An 18,848-nucleotide genomic window follows, 5' to 3' on the forward strand; every position below is an offset into this window, starting at 1 on the left:
AATTGCACAATGAGGTATCCGTGCAGCCTCAACTCTCACCTCCACGGCCCCCCCACACTCGAGTGCTTTCACCTCCATTCACGAGGTGGGGGACCCCTACTGCCCCCAGCTAACTCGTGGTGCGCAGTGCAAGTCTCAATATACGTCGACGCAGCTCAGATTAAAGACGGGGGATTTAAACCCCCACCAAAAAATACTCAACGGGCGGTACTCCGCTCTGTGTAGCCACGAACCGGGATTCCAGAGGTGAAACGAGTTTTCTATTTAAAGAAACGGCAACCGCCACGTGACTTACGGATCGATCAAAATTACTTTAATGTTAAAGTGAGATAGAACCCGATGGGTTTTTTTGTGTTTCGGCTTACGTCTTCCAGTTAGTGGGTGGAGCAAAGGGGAGATGGGGGGGGTGACTGCGGCAACAGGACTGCTGTATTGAACACATTGAGAGTTGCAAAGCTATTGGGGGCGACGAAGCAAAACATTTCTGTTCATAAACTCCCAGTGAGATGACCGAAGAGATGTAGACGAGAGCGAGACGAAAATGCAAGCTAAAATAGAATTGGTGTGAAATAAGAGCGATGTGATGAGAGTGGACCTTATCGGCCCGTTTTAAATGCATTTGATGCACCTCTATGGTTTTCCAATGAGCAAGCGGCCCCTTGAGCCACTTGGGGCCCTAAGAATATGCTTAGTTTGCTTGAGCCTCGCCCCAACACTGATTGAATAACGCTGCTCGAAGTCTTTAAGTGATTTACCGAACCATACAAACGTAGCCTCACTCACACCTGTATTGGTGGACGCGTGTGTGCATATGTACACACGTGTGTGCGCTTGCACGCGCATGCTTACGTGCATGCTTGCGTGTGTGTTTGCGTGTGCATGTGTGCGTGCATGCACGCGTGTATGTGTGCGCGCGCGTGTGTTTGCATACGTGCGTGTGCGCAGGGCCTCCCTGTGGAGCTCGTGCGTGGTGCTGCCACTGCTCGCTCTCACCTGGATGTCGGCCGTGCTGGCCATCACCGACCGCCGCTCGCCGCTCTTTCAGATCCTCTTCGCCGTCTTCGACTCGCTGCAGGGCTTCGTCATCGTCATTGTGCACTGCGTGCTTCGGAAGGAGGTGTGCAACCGCACTCCGGGTCGTGCAGCAGTGTCACCATCAGCTTCGGCCCTAGGATCATCATCAGCATCATCTACACCATCTGCATCATCTACACCATCTGCATCATCTGCATCATCATCATGGTCAACAAAATCAGTGTCTTGTCACTGTCATCATCAGCATCATAACATTAACGTCATATCATCATCACCGTGACCAGCATCAGCACCATGATCAGTTGCAATATCAGCAGAATCACTATCATCATAATTGTCTTGCTCATCAATCTCATGAATTATACAAATTTGCTGCTGTACATTATTTAAGCTGTATTCAGTCAAGTCAAAGTGTTTCCCTGTTCAAACAAGCAATCGGGCAATGGAGGTGGTTGTGGTGGTGGTATTGGACATTCTTCAATTAAATGGTCAGAGCCTGAATCTCCATAAGAACTACCACAAATGAGTACCTCACTTTATCGACCCCAGAGGGATGATGAGCCAAGTGAATTCCCATTGCAAGTTGAACACTCTAACTGCAGCTCCACCTGGCCAGATTACATAAACTATGTTATATATTTTTTTTATCTCTATATGTGTATGATATATGGTTCCCGATTGTACCATTTGTAGCACATGCTAATTTGTACCATCAATGAATGCAATAATATATATTCCTATAAATAATTCATACGGTGACATAATAACAATTTTCCTTTGTATTTTTTTGGCAGCCTAGTTTGGAGCTCTTTGGAGAAGCGCGCTGCATTATGCTGAAAGGAGTTTGGTTGAAAATGCCCGTTTCATCTCGTTTTGCAAATGCAGTTTACAGCAGGAGGGGATTTAACCGCAATACAGACACACGGCACAAACATTGGAGCTGCTGGGCATTGCATGCCTGCTAATTTTATTTTAAATAAATTCACAGCACACCATCAAAGGTTGCCAATATGAAGGAACTGCATTGTGTGCACTTGAATTCCCAATCATCTCATAGCGCGCCTCACATCAGCAGACCTCACCACATTTATTAGTGCCCAGCTTCAGTTTTATTTTCTTTAAGCCCAGGGCACCCCCGAATGACAGCTGTCCCTGCATGTCACACGGTGATGGAAATACTGGCATGCAAGTGGGTATTAGTCTATCAATAGGGGGGCAATGAGAAAGACTGAACGATAAAACATTAAAAGTTAAAGTAATCTAGCCGTCAAACTTGATTTGGCGCTTTCGTGACTGCAGGAATTACTCTTTGATTATTTCGGTCGAGTCACGTAGAAAGAGAAAATAATAAATTAAATAATCAAATATATTGAATACAAAATGTAATAATAGCATACGCTATGCTATTATTTAATTTATTATTTTCTCTTTCTACGTGACTTTACCGAAAGAACCAAAGAGTAATCTAGCCGTGTTGAACTCATTTATCCCTCTGGTAGATTTGCAGTGATGAATGCATGCCTTTAAAGCAGCATCACCATTGTCATCAATTGAAGCCCACTTTGCTGTTCATGAATAGCATGATTGAGTACGGCACAGCACAAAGCCGTGTACGTTTTAGTAATTGTATGCAGGTGCACATTTGCAAATAATCCTGCAAATTAAGTACATTTTACTGCAGTAACGGAACACGAATTCAATCTCAGGATCTCACCTCAACATTAAAAGATAGTTGGGGCCAATGTTGTGCATTGTGCCGCAGCTTTCCGGCACCTCATTCATTGTCAGATTCCACAACTCTGACACAACTAAGGCCTTCCCCTTGATTGCTGCCCTCTAAGCACCCACTCAGTCCCTGTCTTGGCAAGCTGCCCTCCCCCATGCTGGACACATGCTCCATCGATCGCAACTTCCTCTCCTGATTTTGTCTGCTATGCTTTTTTTCCCCACACTCTATTCCGAACTTCCAAGTTGCTCACCTGATATTCTGCGACGATATTCCAAGCATCCTCCACAGCTTTCTCCATTCAAAGGCCAGAAACATTATTTCTAGTTTCAATAAAGTTCAGCCTTCTAACCAACGCTCGTAAAGTCACTTGCAGAATATAATGTAAGGCATAAATAATGAGGGCCAGCTCCTGCGCTCGTGACCATTCCAACTTTCAAAGTAGTTATTTATCTGGCATTTAAAAAAGGTATTTAAAATGAATAGGGTTATATGTTTCATACATAGGTTTTCACGGCCAATATGATTCATAGGGTTTCACAATAATTATAATATGAGATCGTTTAAATGTCACTTCCAGCTGTAGCACTTGTCTACCTGACAAAGTAAGAAAAACGTGCCAATGGATTTAGTTTCTCAGCAAACGGACGTGTTGGAAAGCAAGCACAATTCGCAAGCAATGTGGCTTGCTGTTGAACATGCTGGTTGCTGAAAAACAGAATCCATTGCCACATGTAACCAAAATGACAACTTGATTAGTTTGGCTTTGTTTGGTGGTGGACATCCCAACATGATCTAGCCAAAAATCTACATTTTAAATATACGTGATTATTTAATAGATTTTGCATTCCGTTTTTTATATATATATCTTCACCTCTTAATTAATTTCTGTTCCATGTCATCTCCTATACCAATGGGATTAAATAATTATAAACCGTATCACGTGTAACCGTTCACAATTATATCTACGGCACAAAAATGTAAAAAACACATGCTATATAATGATAAAAAATCAACTGTAGCATTCGTTTAAAAACAACATTCTCATCGGAAAATGCTGTACGAAACCCCACATCCAAAAAAATATTAAATAGATATTGTAAATGGGAGTCAGTACTTTTTTTCTGCAGATTTTTAATTTCTGTCAAATATTTGCCCATGGAATCAGTTTCGAGCAAGTGCACAGAACAGGCTTTTTCCAAATTCAGGTCCCTGGGTAAAACAAACCAGGTGGCAAGGCAAACGCATGAGTGACCTAACACGCTCTTACTATGCAGATTGCCAAAGCGAGATGGTGTGACTCTTTAAGCACCTGTCAAGGCTACACACGTAAGCCTGCTTAGCGATAGAATTTTAATAGATAATATGGCAGGGCTTACTCTTAATCACTGCCGTGTAAATCTCTCCCTGCTTCTTGTTGGACAAAAGAGGGGAAAGGAGTCAACATCTGTGAATTGTAACTATGTTGAGCTAACCTTTTTGTTACATTAAATTTTCTCATTGTCAATTAGCACTAACTAATTTATGTTTTAATTAACTTTAGAAATCTATCTGAGGGGCGATGTAGCGGAGCATTTGAGATACAATAGAAATGTCGTAATTTAAAATCTCACTTTGAGGTCGATCCAGCCTTGCATTCCTCCAGGGTCAATAACGTGAGCACCACATCCACATGGGAGTTTGAGAGTGGTTATTCTGTGGATAGACTGGCCTCCGTCATAGGACAATGTGTACTTTCTGCCACTGGCTCTGGCCCACGAATGGAAATGAGCACCACCGCTCGTTCGAGCAGGCAGATACTTTGACTTGACTTGTACTGCATTGTAACGTGAATGCAAATTACGAGTACAGTACTGTGCACAATAATATTCTGGTAAATGCTAGTCTCACACGATTAATGTCTGCAGGTGCAAGATGCCCTTAAATGCAGATTGGGTGACACACAGGACCATGTGAATGGAGATTCAAGTGGGTCCTTTCCCAATGGCCATGTCCAGATCATGGTAACTGTTATTTAGACGTAACACATTTTCAAGCTATTTTGAATGCACGGAGTTTTGTTTTTGGTTTTGCTATTCATCACTATAAAGAAGTACGAGTAACACTCATTCTTGAATCTTGTATAAGATAGAAACTGTCCTTGAGGACGATCACAATATAAAATGCAACATCACCAATACTTTTCGAAACAAACATTAAAAGCCACACACCGTAAATATTTGCAGCAGCTGGGTGGCGCAGTTGCCAGAGCACTCGACTCAATTGGAGAGAGGTGCATTTTCAATGCCCTGGTCAGGTGTCAACTCAGCCCATCAACTTTAAATTAGGCCATGCAATAAGATGACAGTGGTTGTCCTATGGAGAGACTGGCCCCCACCATGGGAATATGGAATTACCACCCCTGGCTCGGGCCACCAACGGAGATAAGCACCGCCCCAATGCTTGTTTTGAGCAGGGAGACACTTTGACTGTAATTATGTTAAACAATTGCATATATGAGGGCACCCGATATAGAAAGCCCTACACGTAATGCGATGGTTACATTGTAAAAAGGCTACACTAGATTCAGTGTTCATTTAAAGTAAGCATGTTAATTGATGCATACGAAACACTTTCACGCATTACACTTCTTAATGTTTAGCAACACAGTAAAGTTGTTATTGTCGCAGCTAATCGCATTCACACATTTGCTCTGCCAATTTTTCTTTTCAGTCTGATTTTGAAAAGGATGTTGATATGGCCTGCAGATCAGGTACGTGTGAAAAGAACACACACACACTGTAACAAATGTGCAGAGATAGAATATCCACACTGACAAAATAAATAAAAAAAATACGTAGCAAAAGTGGCATGTGGGTGCTTAAATAACACATAACGAATAAATGCAAAGCATCTGCATCATGCCTGAAATAAAATAACATTTAAGCCATAAATAGGGAGGGTGGCAGAGAGTGACCCGTAGTGGTTAGAGCATTGCATAAATCCTGGTCACTAATAACATCAGTGGCAGGTAATATCTGAACTGGTTCTGGACCTCCCCCAATCTGCACAATCTCTCATGATTAACATGATGTTGGAACTCATTCATTCATGAAAGGATTGACAAAAGGCTGCACATTATTGTTCCATCAACCAATACGTTGCTTTCAGATCCTTTGTATTATATTAGCATTCGTTTAAACATATAAATCCTAGACCAGTTTGAACTTCTCAACAGGATGTGACCTGTGAAATAAACTTCTCAAGCTTTTGCATCTTTTAAACTAATTCCATTGACAAAACGATGATTCAAAATAGTAAAAGTACATGTTATATTATTGAAATGCTGAAAAGGGCACCTCACCTATGCACTTATTCCTTTATTACGCTCGCCGCTAAGATGCAGTCGTTAAACGGAAATCTCGCGAGAGACTTCACCGTGACATTTAATCGCAGATCTCTAAAACACGCATGCTGATCTTAAGCGTTCATAGCGTACAGACGCGTGCAGACTGATGTAGCCTAATTGCATGCAGTTCTCCACAAAGACATCAACACCTGCCGGAGGTCCGCCAAAGGGCCCCTCACGAGGGCGACGGTGCGGGAGGAGGAAATCCTCGACAAGAAGGACTTCCAGGCCATCCCCGGTGGGCCTGCCATTCCCATGGGCTGCGCCATCCCAGACATCCAGCTGCAGGGACCCTCTGGCTACCTGTCCCCCATAGGCATGGCGCCCATCCTGGGCACCGAGCAGCCGCCCTGGAGCATCGAGGGGGACGGCAGCGGGCGGCCGCTCAGCGGCCTCTACGAGGGCGGAGATCTGATGACGCCACTGCAGCCACAGCAGCAGCAGCCGGTGGCGGCTGTCGAGCTGTCGAGCGCCGAGAAGCGCGCCCTCGAGAGTGACTATGTGGTCCTGCCCCGGAGCTCGGTCACCTTCAAAGATCAGGAGGTGATGGGCATGGGCGTCGGCCTCATGGGCCAGGGCACTTTGAGCCGCATGGGGCTCGTCATGGGCATGGACCAGGGCATGGCGCTGGGTGTGGGAGGCCCAGACATGGAGCAGTACGGAATGGCTGGGCTGGAGCAGCCACTGCAGATGCAGCACCAGCAGCAGCAACACCAGTATCAGAATGTGCCCTTGGAGTCAAGGCCAATGGCCAAGCATTACAGTTTGACCAAAGTGAGCAAGGAGGCAATGATGGGAGGCACCCCACGCAGCGAGACCAGCTCAACCGTGTCTATCAGCTCCTTAGAGGTAACAGCAAATTGCTAAGTGATTTTAAAGTATTACGTGCATTCAAAATGTGATCGAGCAAATAACTTGGAAGTTCGGTTCTTTTTTTTGTAAGGACGAAAGAGAAGTTGCATTTTTGTTACCTTGACAATCATGCGATATTTATCAAGAGGGTTCTGCTAAGGAGGTTTATCCAAGTTGCTTTTGAATAGATTTTGCATGTGTCAAGAATGACAGCCCAGAGAAAACTAACACACACGAGGGGATACTACTTAAATTCCCTAGAGTTGGATCAGCAACCTACTTGATATACTGCAGTGCACTGATCATCTGATAACCTTTCCTGATGGGTGTCATGCGATTGCGTGATATGCCAACCCCTCGTATAGTGAAGTGGCCACAGGCATGCATTTAACAATTAAGTAAATATTATATTTGTGCTGAAAAATTGTGATGAACTGTGCTGACATTTTAGACATGGCGTTCATTTAACCTTGTTACATTTTTGTTGTTTCAGAGACGAAAGTCCAGATATTCAGAATTAGATGTGGAGGTAATACAAGCCTTCAATTCATTTATATACTATTTATGCATTTGTACACATATATAGCGTGAGAAACTCATGTACTATTTAAAATTATTTACCATGAATGTCAGAACAGCACAATCATATTGTCCATTTTAAGAAGCATTTTAACGTTCACAAACGAACAGTCATGTTCAGTGTGAGCGGTCCAGATATTGCTGTATAGTATTATTCATGTCGTTTTAAGCAAAACTTCGGCTGGTGTGACTGGCAGAATGTTGTTATGAATGCTGTCATTCCAACCCACCCCACACGCATTCAGACAATTTTAAAGATGTTCCTTTTATTTAACTGTCTTACGTTGGCGAGGTTTACATTTCCATCTGGGTTTTCCCCCCTCTTTTTTGCCAGAAGATTATGCGCACTCGCAAGAGACACCAAGAAATGTTCCAGGAGCTCAATCAGAAGTTCCAGACTTACGAGAAAGGACGGGAGTCCCCTACTGTAGATATTGCAGTAAGCGACCCACTTAAATTCCAACTGCCGCACGTGAAATTTTATTCACCTATAAAATTAGTTGGCTGTGCCGCCTTGCATCGTTACAGTTATCACAATGAAATAACTACGAGGATTCATGTGAAATGGACAAGTAGTGCATGCTTATAATGCACACATAAAACATAAAATTGTTCCCATGTTCATCCTCACTGGCAGACGGATGCCAGGGTTGAAAATCCCACCGTCTGTCACGTGACAAAAAAATATATAACTCCGCATGATGACCACTGTTGTGTCAATGGAAAATTCCACAGTGCTATGACAGAGACCTATCTGTCTGCGCAACCACTATTGACTTCCTTACCAATTGGTGCAGCCTCACCAGGGTGGTGACCATTTTGCCATTCCTAGAGTTATGCTTGGCTGAGTAGAACCTGCTCGAGAGGTAGATGTGTGATCTCCGTACAAGCCATGCTATGTCCCAACAAGTATATTGGCAAGATGAGAAAAACTGTAGTGTAATTTAAAATCTCATGGAAATGTTTTAAATTACAATTGTAAATTGTGTAACTCATTATGTTAACCTTTTACACACATATGACAGCCCTGTCTAGTGTCTTATTCAATTTAATCATTCAATGGCTTCGAGTTGAATTCCTAGGAGAGCCAATTTAAGTGCAGGCTTACCATTTATACTCTGGCTTGATTTTATTTGTTTACATTGTCATACGTTCACTCTATAATAAAAAAAAACCCAGCCAATAAACAATGCAGTCCACCGTAGCACTGATGATGTATTAGTTACAGATAGTTACTGGACAGAAGTATTAGCTGTGGTACAAGGCAGACGATGACGTACATCATCATGGGACCTCCTTTACCAGTACCAAAATATAAGAATAGGTTTTTCCCCTTTTGGCGTTCTCTGGTCTAGCACCGTTTGAAACGAGGCTCAAAAGAAAGATGTCTCTGGTGTGGACCAATCAGTTTCAAGGACAATGCGTATATTATCAGAGTGCGTTTTTGTTTGCATTCTGACCACAAGTATTGTGGTTAATGCAGACATGATTCCTTGTAAAAATTTCAGTTTTGTTGCCAGAAAAAGGGGAAAACCCTATTCTTAGATGACGTACATCGTTGAAGACTGCCACGCTCATCAAGGCTATCGCGGCTGTCTGAGGATGATGCTACATTTTACAAACGATGAAGCTTCTGCCAGCAGTACTTCCCCATTCACGACTTTATCAAAAGCTCGCGCTCTTTTTTGCCTCTGGTGCTGCACAGCTTTAAATCCATAGCACTCACATTGGTGACTCAGTTTTGTTTCTCTGCGTCCTACTTTGGATCGTTTCTGTCAGCCGTTAATTTTATCCATCAGTTGCAATCATCCCGATGTGTGCATGCTCTTCTCTTAGTGTGATGCCCAGGAATTATGTTTCTGCTGCACTTGGTTCGCTTCAAATGGTTAAGCACACATACTTGCACATTACGTGATCCGATAGTGTCTTGTTATTTGGAAAAAAAACATCTTCAAGCACACAGTTGCTATGTTACGGTGTAAGTTTTACAGTAAAAAATATGGAGTATAGGGATGAAAAATCACATTGCTCCGTTATGGGTTTATATTGATTGATGATCACAGAGAACATCTCATGAGCAATCTAACTATGGATAACTATCTCGTGAATATTAGGTCAAAAATCATTATGAAAATAACTTCATCCGTCAATCCAGCATTGAGTGCCTGACACAAATAGCATGTCGTAAACTTCCACTCCTGGATGTCTTTGCATAGCAGTCTCTACAGAGTTAAATACGAGTACCACTGTAGAGTGGTGAGACTAGTCCCTGCCAGAGAATTTCCACCAATGGCTCAGGGCCAATGCAGATGGGCATCTCCAAATGTTACTTTTGAGCATGACAGCAAAGAGATACAAATTTTTTGTATTTAGTTTATTATCCTTCCCCCACACTTCTGATTAGCGTGGTTGGCTACGTACGGCGCGAAATAAGTTCAACATACATACATACATCTTATATTAAGAAAGGTCTTGGCCCAAATCGTTGCCTATTACATTTCAAATTTCCCTTTTAAGGGCAGTTATTGCCAAATGTGTTCAGTTGCTGCTCTTTGAGCTTGCGTACTACTGGCAGCGCAGTATTTTCACCACCACCGTTGTTGTTTTGTGCAATTCTCGTTGTTGCTTCTTTAGTGCCAAGAGAAGCAGACCCCGAGCAAGACGTCATGGGATTGCATCCGGAGGGCTAGCCCCACCCAGCAAACCTGGGGCAAAAAGGAGGCCTACGGAGAGGCCCATCAACGGGTAGAACTCAAAAACATTGAGTGGGAGAAACCAGGGGCTACCATTCCACTGGGGGGTCACGAAAGCGACATACAAACCGAAGTGTGACCGCGCGTTCTTCTGCAACGCCGTGGACACCGGGCCTTGCGACGAGGGGGGTGGGGGAGTGGGGGGAGTGGGTGGGTGGGCGCTGCTAGGCTCGGTCGGGACGGGGGAAGCCCACCAACCATCACCTTGCTGCTTGAAGTCGAGCTTTAGGACAATCGGCTGAATGGAAAAAAAAAATTAAACCTTATCTCCATCCACCTAACTTTTGTCAAACTTGTTGACGGACTTATATTTGCTTGATATCCAAGCATGTTTCAAAACAGACCTTTAAGACGACATTTTTTTAATGTCATAGCCTGTTATATGTATAAACCTATTTATATCATATAAAAAGCTGGACCTATACATTTCCATCTCGATAAACTGCAGATGTTTTTTTTCTTTCTCATGAACACTTTGATGTGATTTACGTTACGAAAAACGTTCCCACTTTTCACATTTGCATAGATGCAATGGATAATCACCTTTACTGTTGGATTGTGTTTCTTTGTAGAAGATTTACTGGGTTGACTATTTTGTGGAATGCAGTATTTCTATAAAAAAAAGTTCTCAGTCCATTAAAAGTTTCATTTTGATATAAAACAAAAATGTTGATACACACAGTCTAGAGACTTTATGAAATGAAAAAAAAAGGATGTTTATGTAGATTATTCCAAAATATTCATGTATATTTCTGTAACACATATTTGAAAGATTACATAACTTAGGTTAATAAAATTTTATAAAAAATGGTTGTTCGTGCTCGTTCCACCCACACTTTGTTCACTATAAGATTGTAAATCAAACTAGCGTATTCATTTAAAGAGATGCAGTAACTCTTTGTTGAACTTGGAACTTTTATTCCTCAAGCGAAAATCTTCGGTCAAAAAAATGAAAAAAATATGACGGTGTACATGAATGCAAACATTTTCCCGCTTGCAACACGTAATTTATACATGTGATTTATTTGTGTCTCAATATTTATTATGATCTGCAACATTGATTAAAACACGATCGGTCTACTGTCTCAAATAATCGGTCACATAAATCCAGTCATTGATGCCGAATTTTCATGCTGTCAATTACTTGTCCATGGCTTATTCTTCAATGTGTTTATCTACATTTGCACTCTTTGAAAGTGTATGTGTGACCACAGTTGCTATGAAGAGTATAATATGTTTTGTTATATTCGTCATTTTTTAAATTGACAGATCGCCATAAATTTGTAACTGAAGATGAATTCACATGGTGAATCGATTAATAATGTATAAAAGTTATTTTAAAAAAACATAGTTTTATTTGTCACAAGTAAAGCGTTTTTGTTATTGCAAACTTTAATGGAAGGCAGCAGCTATGCTGGAACGCACACATATTGACGACTAAGCCTGAATAACAAAATCATATCGATTCCTACAACTGTAATGAATGTTAAAAAAAACGATTATCATTGTACATGCACGTATGTGAGCGTGTGTTTGTGTATGTATGTGCAGACAGGTGAGCAATGGAACAGTGGTTAGTGTACTACTGCACTACGAACCCAGAAACCTGTTTTAAATTCCCAGACACAGCCAGCATCAGGGGCGAGTGATATCAAAACTGGTCCTGAACACCCCCAAGATAAAGGAGTCGCTGGTAAAGCATCTGAACATTAACATAGAGGAGATACAGGTGGCAAGGCATTGGGCTGGCCACACCATCCCCTCGTGCACCATTTCGGCCTTAATAAGTTCGCTAACAGCACTTATCCCAACAGTTTCTAAATGCTATAGTGGTACATGTGTCTATGAATGTGTGCGCACATGTCTCACATACGTGTCCGTGCGTGGATGCGTGTCTGAACCTGTGCCTGTGCGCGTGCTGTGCTGTGCACTTGCCATGCCACTGATCGTGACTGACTGCGACCTTCATTGCAGTCTGTGGGCATCAACAATCAATGCCTCCCCTTCCAATGAATGCCTGAGCTCCCGACTGACAGCACCGACACAGGCACGGTGCAAAGATTGGCATATACAGGTCTTTATTAAGGGCAATGTTTTCGGCACAATTGCTTGCAAGGCTGACATCTATTACATTTTGTAATCAAGAAACGTGGTCACTTAAACCAAATTGTGAAAAAGCCAGCAGTACATAAGACTGCATTCTCATTTCAACGAATGTCGATTTCTGTAAACGTGAAACGGCTTGATGAGGTGAAGCGATGTTTACGTGGAACATAACCACACGCAGAGTTGCCAAAATGCGCCACACTGCTGATGTGGGCTGGGCTCGTGCGGCACCGTTAGCACTGCGCAGCTTTTTTATTTGCTTGGCCCTGTAATGTCCACAAAATGATCAATTGGAGAGAAGAAAAAAAATCACGTTGAATTGTAACATCCATCATTATCGATATAAGGGTACATGCAAACAAATATTTCGCTACTTCAGCAACAATAAACAATCGGCACGCACTCATATCAGCAATTGCAAGAAGTAGAGCGTCATAGGTTTTTGTGAACCATGCAAAGATGGTGAAGTTTATCATATTCCCATTGGGACTATCTGGAAAGATACAATTCTTACTCATTTCCCCCATATATACTCTCCACAATTTACAATAAGAAGCACTATTGCAAGTAACATCTTTTTTGGAAAACATAAAAATTGTTAATGTGTGTACAGTAATACATTACGTTAATAATATAGAGCCCTTTTGTTAATCCACTGCTGGATGAAGGCTTACAGACACCGTGTTGATCATGGTGATGTATTGGCCATACTTGACCACATTGATCGGTGTGGGCTGGTGAAGGGGATCCAGGACCAGTTCAGATATCACTCACTCGCGTTACTTATATAGAGTACAGAATAATTAGTTTAAAAAGGCAAATTAATGTTTAATAATTGATTTAACTAAAACAGTTACTTTTGTTCAGCAAAAGCTACCCAGTGACGAGTTTGAGACAGCTGAATGTAGAGGTATTAAGTAGGCGTTTAATGATGCATTGGTTCAATCACAATCGACTAATACGCTCATGATATATGCATCAAATTGCACGTGTAAAAGCAATTATTTGCTATTTTTGTAAACGAGTTGCTGATGTCACCGGTTGCGCGAACAAAAATTATACAATTGAGTCAAAAAGGACAGTGCCAACGGAACGACAAAAAAAACCCTTCAATTAATTGGTTCTTGATTCGGATCGCGACAATTCAAACATTGTAGCTGTATCGATGTGGGAATTGGCAGAATCGTGTGTTTAGGAAAAGATGTCGAAGTGGGGGGGGGGGGGGGGAATAATGATTCATATTCTTGAATTATTCAGGCGTCTATGACTACTTTGGTCAGTCGGGGCAGTAGACACTACAGACGGTTTCAGGGCTCTCAAAATTTGGGAATGCCTTTGTGTGAGATTTGACCGGATACGTTTCAAGCATATTTTTGCCGGTGAGGTTCAGAGTGTTGACCGTGGCAGACGCCCGTCAGTGTGGATGGCGGCCGTCTGCTGGGTGTGTGTGACAGGGCCCTACATTGCGCGTGTTACACACGCAATGTCCCTTGTAGTTTGGGACGCCAGTAGCTGACTGGTCTCGATAGAGGATATATGTGTTTAATTTTCTTTTGTATCGCTTCGAAATAAAAAGGGGAAAAAATTGACTCTTTTGCTTTTAAAATCAAATTGTGCTTTTACTACTTCTGCAAAAGACATTACAAAAGTATATGAAACGGTCTTTACCGTGTAGATGTCATTGCTGCATTGAACCTTCTCACTGCTTTGAATATAACTTTGTTGGGAAACGTAGATCACATACCCTATTCAAAAGGTCTCAATAAGAACCCAAATACACGTTACATTTATTTACTTCGGTTAGGCCACAATGGTCTCCACCACCTGAGATAGCCAAATAAATTAAATCGTCCACATGTACAAAAGTTCGATTCACCAATTATTATCGTTTCAACTCACCGGTGAGTCAATGAATAATTTCCTACAACCAAATGCAGTCATTCGATGCTTCTTCTGTCTACTGGGATCCCTCATAGTCGAGTATGATTTCCCTCCAGGTGTCACTTGTCTGTGTTGTGAGGTGGACCTGGCTGTCTATGGGTCCGGAGATGATTTAATAGGCCAATCCGTAACTTGCTGATCTTGGCACAGTGGGGGCACGGATGGTCTATCCTGGAGCTCCCACTCGTTGTTGCCTCTGTCTCTGGTGTATGTGCTTTGCGGCGCGCTCTTTTCCTGGCTATCAACTCTTCGCTCGGCCTCAAAATGCAGAGTTCCATTGTTTATTTTGGCCCTCCATGATGGTCTATCAAGAGCATTGATTCCACAGTTGTTTTGATCTGTGTGGCATCGCTTGAGGTGCATTTTAAGGTTGTCATAGAAACGCTTCCTTTGACCTCTGGCGGCACGTGATCCATCGCTGAGCTGGGAATAGAAGATTTGCTTAGGAAGCTTCGAGTCATTCATCCTCACAAGGTGACCTGCCCATCTGAGTTAATACCTCATGATGATGGCCTCTGTGCTGGATGAGTTGGATTGCTCCAGGACACTGATATTAGTTTGTCTTCATTCCCAGGTAATGTTTAGTAATTTCCTGAGACAGCGTTGATGAAACATTTCGAGAGATTTTACGTGTTTACGATAAGTGGTCCAGGTTTCTGCACCATATAAGAGGGTTGGAATGATCACAGCATTATACACAGCCATTTTCGTCTTGGTGGTAATGCTGTGGTCCTCAAAGACCCTGTTCTTAGGTTTGCCAAAGGCAGCACGAGCTCGGGCAATCCGATGTTGGATTTCATAATTAAGACATTGCGAGAGAGATGGCTGCCTAATTATGGGAAACTGGGAACGTTTTCTAGTATTGCATTGTTTGTAATGATTGCAGGGTGGTAGGTGTCCTCCCGGAATTTGTTGAAAATTGATATTTGTTTATTTGGTATTAAATGTTAGACCCATCCTGCTGCAAGCATCTGTAAATATGTTGACGATGACCTGAATGAAGGTGAGCTTCTGAGCAGGCACTGACTTGGGCATCATCAGCATATTGGAACCCAATAACGGATATGATTTATGTTTTTGACTTGGCTCTGAAACGGTTGATGTTCAATATGTTCCCATCTGTCCTATATTTGTTATTTATGCCTCTGGGAAGTTTGTTCTCTGTCAGGTGAATCATTTCCGCCAGGAAGATGGAGAAAAGAGTTGGTGCAATAACGCAGCCTTGCTTCACACCGGTCCTTACTTCGATTGGCTCTGAGGTTTCACCATCAGAGAGGATGACAGCCTCCATACCGTCATGCAACAGACGGAGGACTTTAACAAATTTTGTTGGGCAGCCATATCTCAGAAGGATTATCCATAGTGCAGCACGATTAACAGAATCAAAAGCTTTAGTCAAATCAAAGAAGGCCATGTACAATGGTAGTCTCTGCTCCTGGCACTTATCTTGGAGTTGACGGGCTGAGAAGATAATGTCTGAGGTTCCCCTGCCAGATGGAAAATCATTCAGCGATTCAGGAAGGGGTTTTTCAGCAAGTGGTAGAAGTCTGTTTAGTAGGATTCTTGCCAGTATTTTTCCAGCAGTGGCAAGAAAAGAGATTCCTCTGTAGTTGTCACAGTCTGACTTGTCACCTTTTTTGAAGACGGTGACAATGATGGCATCTTTCAGTTCGTTGGGAAGGTCTTCATCATTCCAGATCCTGGCCATGAGGGAGTTCAGGTGTTCTGGTAGGCGTTGTTTTCCATGTTTGTAAATCTCAGCAGGAATATGGTCTATTCAAGCATCGTTGGTTATCCAGCTAAATCCTCAGTGGTAGAGTGTTGCGGAATCTCACTGAATATAGAAGCATCTACAACAGCGTTGCAGTTTAAAAGAGTGCTGAAGTGTTCCTGCCAGCAGGAGATGATTGTATTTTTGTCTTTGAAGATTTCTGTCCCATCCTTAGACTGAAGTGGTGCAAGGCCCTGTTTTGATGGTCCATATAAGACTTTGGTTGCTTAAAAACATTCATGTGGGTTATTGGAATCAGCAAGATGTTGTATTTATTCTGCTTTTCTCTTTGTTTTTTTTATGGTAAAGTCACGTAGGTAGAAAAATAAAATAAATCAAATATATATGTTTCTATTTTTTCTCTACCTACATGACTTTACCGAAAGAACCAAAGAGCATGGGTTCCTGCAGTCACGAAAGGTTAGTTTGAGAGTCATCACTGATCGAATTAGTCTGTGGTCAGTCCAGCAATTGTCTGCGTTGATCATGGCACAAGTGTTGCGGACGTCTGTGCTGTCAAGCTTCCTAACAATCACGTAGTCCAGTAAATGCCATTGGTGTGATTGAGGGTGGTACCAGGAGGTCTTAAGGCTATTCTTCTGCCTGAATAGGGTGTTGGTGATTGTCAGGTCGTGCTCAGAACAGGTTGTAAGAAGAAGGTGACCATTGGAGTTGGACTTTACAACTCCCTCTTTACCAATTACACCGTTCCACATTCGATGGTCTCTCCGAACTCTAGCATTGAAATTGCCGAGGAGAATCAGCTTGTCAGTTTTTGGTGTTTTCTGAAGAATTTGGTTGAGTTGGCTGTAGTAGGTCTCCTTAGTGTCTTCTTCAGAGTCCAGTGTTGGTGCATAGGTGCTGATTATGGTTGCATCTTGGTCTTTTGCGAGTTTCAGCCGTAGGGTCATGCAACGCTCATGGATACCAATTGGGAGCTCACTTAAGCTGTCGATGAGCACGTTGTCTATTGCAAACCCTACACCATGCAGGCGTCGCTCATGCGCTGGTTTGCCCTTCCAAAAGAAGGTGCAGCCTCCACTTAGCTCGGTCAGTTGGCCTTCATCCGCCAGACGGGTTTCTCTGAGGGCGGCACTATGGATATTAAATCGTCTCAGCTTGTGTGCCACAAGAGCTGTTCGGTGCTCTGGACGTTGTGAGTTTGGGTTGTCTGTGAGGGTCCTGACATTCCAGGATCCAATGTTTAGTTTAGATTTGTTTTTGTTTTGACCGCAATTATTGATGCTCCCTCTGGTCGCGGTAAGCCAGACAAAATGTTGCTAGGCAGGCTATGTTTAGGGCACTTTTTCTAGCCCCTCCCCATTTGGGGTGAGCAGAGTGGATCCTGGTGGACTGCTCAGTCACAGCTACAGCTGCCGGGATGCACTCCTGCCTAATCCGAGTGCATGACGACCTTCTAATAGCTGCCGCCTTAGTGCTGGGTTGTGACTAGGAGCTTCTAGCCGCATAGGCCTGCCCCGCTCACCACTTGCCAATCGCCCAAGGGCTTTGGGTGGGTAGTGTGGTGGCGCGATGGCACAGTTTCCCTGAAGGGTGCCAGTGCGTGAATTAATTTACGTGCAGTGTCTGTTGCACACCAGCTACCGCACGGGACTTAACCAGGAACCAAGCCTGGGTCCAATGGCGAGGCAGAAAACCAAGACGATTGGAAGGCTTGTCCTGAAGCACCATTCGATGCTATGTTTCATTTTAACCTACATCAAACAACATCAGGACAAGATCCAAGATGTCAGAACTAAAGAGTCTCGATCTTTTGACGAAGATGCTCTAACAACAACAAGTGACATTAAACGCTCGTACACGCGGCACTATAATTTTTTTGGCTGTGTCAGTTGTGGAGGGCCTTGACAAAAATTCGGCCATATAATTACATGGTATTACACAAAAATCTAGTATGAATAATAATACTAGCATAAAAAAACATCCTTCGTGTTGAATTGGAGCTGGTATGCATGACCTTGAATTGGATATGAGCACACATTATACAAGCACAGTCCAAATATAAGAAACAAGTTCTGACATTACATGGGTGGTTGGAAAAGGCATAGGGCAACTTCTGATACAAACACACTAATGTGAATATAAGCACACATGGCCTTGCTCCCAATGGGTGTAGCTATAACCAGCTTTGACTGTGATGATTGTGTTTGTGATGTGGTCGGTGCTCTGCTTTGTCCAAACACTCAACAGAGGCACACTTGCAATAATCCAGAGCACTATTGCATACGGGCAAGAGAATCGACCTTGTTTCTGGGTTAACTCTTACGACGGGTCAATGACAATGTCACCCGGAATGTGCTCAACGTAATCAGATCTCGGAAGTTAAGCAGCATCGAGCCTGGAGAGCACTTTGATGGGTGACCACCATGCATTAAACAAATGTCATGGGCGCCTGTGGAGCTCCGTGGTGGGCCACTGATGGTAGTGAGGCAACATCTATTTTTGCACTGTACTTCTATGCTCTAGTATGTACGTCTCGCCACCTTCACCAACACACATTGACCAGCGTGGTGAAGTATAGCTAAATAACCCCCATTGGGAAATGGTCATCTGAGTTTATCAGTGGCTTGAAATTATACGTTCCCATGACGAAGACCAGTGTGTCTATCTACTTGAACAATGCCACCAACATGGGAAATGTGTGATTAAAATGCATGCTCGTCATTGAAAATAAGA

General features: G+C 42.9%; 1 protein-coding gene across 9 annotated transcripts in view; it reads left to right on the forward strand.

Annotated features, from left to right (window-relative positions):
- LOC144935839 (adhesion G protein-coupled receptor B1-like) overlaps positions 1 to 14,028 on the forward strand; it is a 136,578-nt gene extending 122,550 nt beyond the window's left edge. For 2 of the 9 annotated variants that reach the window (XM_078862636.1, XM_078862637.1), the window contains exons 25-31: positions 946 to 1,117; positions 4,669 to 4,764; positions 5,474 to 5,513; positions 6,277 to 6,998; positions 7,495 to 7,530; positions 7,915 to 8,019; positions 10,215 to 14,028. In XM_078862636.1, coding sequence (XP_078718762.1) covers positions 946 to 1,117; positions 4,669 to 4,764; positions 5,474 to 5,513; positions 6,277 to 6,998; positions 7,495 to 7,530; positions 7,915 to 8,019; positions 10,215 to 10,412 — 1,369 coding nt within the window. In that variant the 3' untranslated portion in view covers positions 10,413 to 14,028. The remainder of the gene's footprint in view (positions 1 to 945; positions 1,118 to 4,668; positions 4,765 to 5,473; positions 5,514 to 6,276; positions 6,999 to 7,494; positions 7,531 to 7,914; positions 8,020 to 10,214) is intronic. The other 7 variants (XM_078862638.1, XM_078862645.1, XM_078862640.1 and 4 more) reach the window with 7 other exon arrangements.
- The last annotated feature ends 4,820 nt before the right edge of the window (positions 14,029 to 18,848 follow it).

Source organism: Lampetra fluviatilis, chromosome 14 (assembly GCF_964198595.1).
Source record: "Lampetra fluviatilis chromosome 14, kcLamFluv1.1, whole genome shotgun sequence".
Lineage (NCBI taxonomy): Eukaryota > Metazoa > Chordata > Hyperoartia > Petromyzontiformes > Petromyzontidae > Lampetra > Lampetra fluviatilis.